The sequence below is a fragment of the Belonocnema kinseyi genome, chromosome 10, assembly GCF_010883055.1.
Source record: "Belonocnema kinseyi isolate 2016_QV_RU_SX_M_011 chromosome 10, B_treatae_v1, whole genome shotgun sequence".
Lineage (NCBI taxonomy): Eukaryota > Metazoa > Arthropoda > Insecta > Hymenoptera > Cynipidae > Belonocnema > Belonocnema kinseyi.
This window is the reverse complement of record NC_046666.1, coordinates 78,538,459-78,543,812: the sequence shown is the minus strand read 5'-3', so window position 1 is coordinate 78,543,812 and position 5,354 is coordinate 78,538,459. Positions and strand designations below refer to the sequence as shown.

The following is a 5,354-nucleotide window of genomic DNA, read 5'->3' as shown; positions in this document are numbered from 1 at the left end:
TTCGAGTTGACCGATAGCTTTCTCCGTTAAACTCGATATCGTGTTGCAATATTTGACATTATCGTCAGTTATTTGCGCTGTGACGAACTGTGCTTCTAGTAATGTGAACCACACTTTAACTTTGTGTTCCAAAAATGCAGGTGCTCGAAAATGTCGTGGCGCATGGACGTTCACAATGGGCGCTAGAGCGCCAAAGGTAGCGTCGTTTCCAGGCATCGTATACAATTAAGTCACGAAAAAAAAACTACCTTGAAGCACGTCTCAGTTTTTTTTGCACTACACAAGAAATACGTCACAATTATTGCACTACACTAGAAACACGTCAGCGTTTTAGAGTTACCGCGTTCACCCTTAATCACGTCGGGGTCACCAATTTGTGGAAGGTTAGAGGGTGAAATAATGCTGGTTGAGGTAACGCTTATTCGTGGATAAACAAAGTAATGATTTATTCAGGATAAACTGAAAGGATGATACAAACAATTTACAGAATGGTCGTCGCGCGGACTTGACGGATCGCGAATATCGAAGCTAGCAAAAGGGCCGAGATCTAAACGCGATACTAGTTCGAGTCAGAGTGCCAAAACAGCCCCAGTGAAGGAAACTTCCACTCGGAAAATTGTAGAGAAAGGGTAAGTCCCTCCCACGAAGTCCGAGGGAAAGTGTCACTGGGACCTAAGGCGATCGTCAAGGGACGCACGTGAGTTTTCTCGAAAACAAACGGATTAGCTTAGTTGACCATAAATGAAGAGCTGGAGGGACAGCAGCTGAACTTAAAGTTTTATTATGTTTAGAGAAAGTTGGAAACTTCTGCCACACACGTGTAGAGAAAACGCACGCCACAAATTGTTGCAGCAATTATAATATATTAAAGTATTATTTAATTTGAATTTCTTTAATTTTTATTTAATCTGCATTTTCATACGCAAGTTTTTTTTACTTCATACCTCTCAATGTAAACAATTCTTTAAAATTGTAATCTGCATATTCCACTCAGTTGATCATAACTTGAGCTAACCTACACTTGGCAGACTCACGCTCACTGAGAAGCGCACATTAATGAATCGTAGAATGCCCATAGGAATTATTGCAGGTTAGTCATTCTCATTGAACTCTACTCAGCATTTTAACTAATGCGGGATTATAGATTTAAAACATAGCGCAAAGGTGACAGATTAAAAGTGTGGCCAACCTTTCGGATTTTTATTCCTTCAATCTGCAAATGACAGATACGCAATTCAAACCGACTCTCTTTCTATCGGTTCTTTTTTCCTAGGCTGCAGAAAACTTTAGTTATTTTTAGAGTTACATCTATATAAAAGAATATTTTAACCATAAATGCTACTATTTAAATTGATTACGAATATTTATTTTTTATATCAGAATATTACATTTAATCACAAATTTTCTGTTATACTTCTAAAGGAACTTTTATACTTGAAATCTGTATTTAAAAAATTTAAAGTTGAATAGTTTTAAATTTGGAAGAATCTGATAAATTAATAAATGCAGTGAAAATCTTTAATAGCCCTCCCTTCTATAGCCTTTCCGAGAATTTACGCCGCACCACATGTAGGTGTAACAGGCGTTGCGCGGGATCTGCGGCTGTCACTCAGGCGAGCAGTTAGGTGTGAACAAACAAAAGCGGAGCGGATTATGAACAGTTATTTGCTACCCGCCGTCAATTCCGAAATCGGGGCTATAGAAGAGTTTTACTATAAATGAATTTATCTCATGAACGATGTATCCAAAAAATAAATATCATATGACCTTGTACAAAAATTACAGATTTATTATTATTATAGTATACTAATAATTATTATTAATTATTACCATTCCTAAGAAAGTATTTCCAGCTGCGTTCATTGATTCGCAGACAGTTGTTCCCATAAGAGTTTGAAGGGCCCAGCCCAATTTCAAAATTGCCTTTTGCAAAACACCACTGTGATACAGCATTTGAATTATAAAGCTAAAGAAAAAAATAGCAGGAAGAGCCTGGGAAAAAATTTTTAAGTTAACAATAGGAGTTAAAATGTTAATTATATTGGTGATAATAAATATTTAATTACATGGTATTTATATTTAACATTATGCAAGTATTTCAAAGATCAAAATCTACCACTTATCTACTAATTTGGGAGATAAAATATGTGTATTTCGACAATAAAAAATATGTAAATTTTCTAGAGAAAAATCTAGAATTTTTTCAAAGATAAATGTTTTGCAATTTTAAGCGAACTTAGAAATTATGTAAGGATTTGGCTCTTGAAAATAGGAATACTAACAGAAAATACAAAAACTCCGCTGTCTACGAGCACATCCGAATATGCAAATCTTGCTCCAACTTTAACGAAGTTTAAAAATGTTTCTACTTTTTTTGAAATGCATTGAAATATCGCACGTCCAACAGACCATCTTATTGTAATTAATCCAAATATAAATTGGATAATAAATCCTGAAAGGACTGTTCTCCAGTTTACCTAGATCCGAACAGATTTTTCCAGAGATTATTATATAAAGTTAACATCATATAATGGCAGATTTTTTAATCATTATTCCCTTACTTGTTTTTTATTTTTTACTTACTTGATCTGGATGTTTTGAAAAAATCCAACCAAAAGTTACTATAATCACTATACCACCAAAACTGATCCATCTTTCTCGAGAACCAGCAGTGTCAAAAATTAAAAATATTATGATTGACGTCAAGATTACCGTGTATATTGTTCCTTGTAAGATGCCACAAAAGTACAATTTATTTCTAAAAGTTCAACAGATTTTTAAAATTTTTATCCTAATTTGCCTGATTAAAAAATTAATGAAGAGGTGAATCAATTTTTGGGCCCAGAAAACTAAAAATATTTGAAGAAAATTAATGACTTAAAAACTTTTTACATTGATTTTTCACAGGTTTTTAAGTCATTAGTTTTCTTTAATGTCTACTAGGGAAGAAAATTTAGCGCCGTTAACAACTGATCAATCTGAAAAGTTTCTCACGAAGTTTTATTCATAAGTAGACATTTTTATCTGAAACAATGACGCGATTTCGAACAATCATTTTCTTAAAATAGATATTTTAATTTGTTGGGCTCAAAAATAAGCCTTAATGACCCATCTCCTTCATACTTTTAAAGAGCCATAACTAGCCTTTTTGCGACTCGTGCGAATGGGTAATGTTGCCCCCCTCCCCCCACAAAAAAGAAAATAGCGCCACAGGAAAATATTTGAAAAATTGCAAAGTTGAAATGGCAGTCCTCGCGGATTCATTTGAGAAATTTGAAATAATATCAGTAGTAGCATAAAATAGTTGATATCCTCTAAAAAGTTCCTGGGAAACTTAAAAATCCTTTTACACCCCTGAAATTCCGTAGAAATTTTAAAAATATATTATCATTTCTTTTGAAATCTGTTTAAATCTCTTAAGGCCATGTGACGAGTGAGTCACGTGACCAGATTCCTACCTTACCGCCACCTTTTTTTATTTCCCAAATTATTTTCACACGAAGCGCCACATCGAGTTGAAAATTGGGGATAATAATAATAAGAACTAAGAAACGTGGGTCTGGTCCTAAATTTCACTAATTATGAAAAAAAAATGTTTAAATACAAGAAAAAATTTCATAATTACAAAAATTTAGTACCAGATCCGACTTTCTTAATGCTTCCTATTTAGTATCCCAAATTTTCAACTCTATGTGGCGCTTCGTGTGAAAATAAGTTAGGATATTAAAAATGTGACTGTAAGATAGGAATTTGGTCACGTGACCCACTCATCACTTGGCCCTAAATCTGGTGAAATCTTTTGAAATCTCTGATAGCCCTAGAAGCTCCTTGCAATTTCATTTAATTTCGTTTCTACCTTAAATTTCTGTAGAAATTTGTTTGAATTCTGGAATTCATTTAAATATCCCTTATGCCCTTGATACATTTTTAAAATTTTCTAAAATCTACGAAATTCTTTGAAAATCACGCTAAATGTCTCAATCCCGTTGAAATCCTTGGAGTTATTTTCTAAAAGCCTAAACACTTCAAAATCATTTAAAATACTCTAAAATGTTTGTAATCCCTTATATCTTGTGAAATCCCTAGTCATTCCACAAAATTAAATAAAATCTTGTAACGCATCTTGAAGTCTATATTATTTTTCAAAGTTCCGTTAAAAATATGAAATTTTTCGGAACCTCTGAAATCCCTTGCAATCTTTGACATTTTTGAGAAAACCTTTCCATTAAAGCTTTGAAATCGCTTTTCACTGTTGAAATCCTTCGAAATTCAACAAATTGTATTAAAACCCCTTAAATTTGGTTTAATTCTCAGAAATCTCTGGAAAACTCCAATTTTTTTAAATCACTTGAAATTTCTTTCTAATTATTTAATCTTTTGAAATTGTCTATAATCAGGATAGTCAATTTAGTCGAGGAAAAAATTTGCGGTTATTTTTCGGGCCGCTAAAATTTTGAATAATAATTAAAATAAAAAAGTTTTAACTCTTAAGGCTGAAAATATATTCATTAAAACTTATCAAATAAACTGCAATTTAAATCTCTCGAGTTGAACTCCCTTGAAATTTAAACTTTTAAATTTGAAGCCTAGAACTTTTTTAATTATCGGCGAGAAAATTCGAGTCCTCTGGCTTTGACGTTGAATAAGTATATGAAGAAAAAATGGCAGGTTAATGAAAGAGGTATCATTTTAAAGGTGCAAATGTTGTACGTCAATGAACCGAAAAGTAATATTCCAAAAAATTATTTGTAGCTTACAGATCTGAAAATCTGATGGAAAGTAAGGAATTTGGATAGCTTTTAAAAACAGTGAACTTTGAAGCATAGTTTTTTGTTGAAAAAATAATTGGAAAAATCTGAAAAAAATCATGGTGGTACATTAAATATTTCTGAACAGCTTGCCGTCGAAAAATTGCAAAATATAAATCATTGTTCCTTTTTTGTGAATAAATATGCGACCGCACTATCTTCAGTTCTAATGAAGATAATGAAGTGATTTAAATTGGAGGTAGTTAGTTGAACTATCTGTAATAATTTAAATTTGAAGGAAGTATGTGCTTCTTGTTGTCTTCGTACAAATTGCGATATTTGAAATCAGTTTTTTTACATAGAAAAGCAAGTGCGAGAGCCCAGCGTGGTGCCGCTTTTACAGAGGATCGTCTTTGGTTTTCCTCAGCCTGACCTACCCAACTTGTGCCACCGAGCCTCGCTCTGTCCTTCAAATCCTTTCCCTGTGTTGAGGAAAATCGAGGCCGATCCCCTGAAAAAACGGCACCACGCTGGGCTCTCGCACTTGCTTTTCTATGTAAAAAAATGACTTCAAATATCGCAATTTGTACGAAGACAACAAGAAGC

At 33.3% G+C, this 5,354-nt stretch overlaps 1 protein-coding gene across 1 annotated transcript in view; it reads right to left on the bottom strand.

The window, feature by feature from the left end:
• LOC117181216 (sodium/nucleoside cotransporter 2-like) overlaps nucleotides 1-3,008 on the bottom strand; it is a 5,276-nt gene extending 2,268 nt beyond the window's left edge. The window contains exons 1-4 of the mRNA XM_033373780.1: nucleotides 2,995-3,008; nucleotides 2,584-2,758; nucleotides 2,283-2,477; nucleotides 1,831-1,992 (exon numbers count right to left, since the gene is read on the bottom strand). Coding sequence (XP_033229671.1) covers nucleotides 1,831-1,992; nucleotides 2,283-2,477; nucleotides 2,584-2,758; nucleotides 2,995-3,008 — 546 coding nt within the window. The remainder of the gene's footprint in view (nucleotides 1-1,830; nucleotides 1,993-2,282; nucleotides 2,478-2,583; nucleotides 2,759-2,994) is intronic.
• Nucleotides 3,009-5,354: the final 2,346 nt, after the last annotated feature.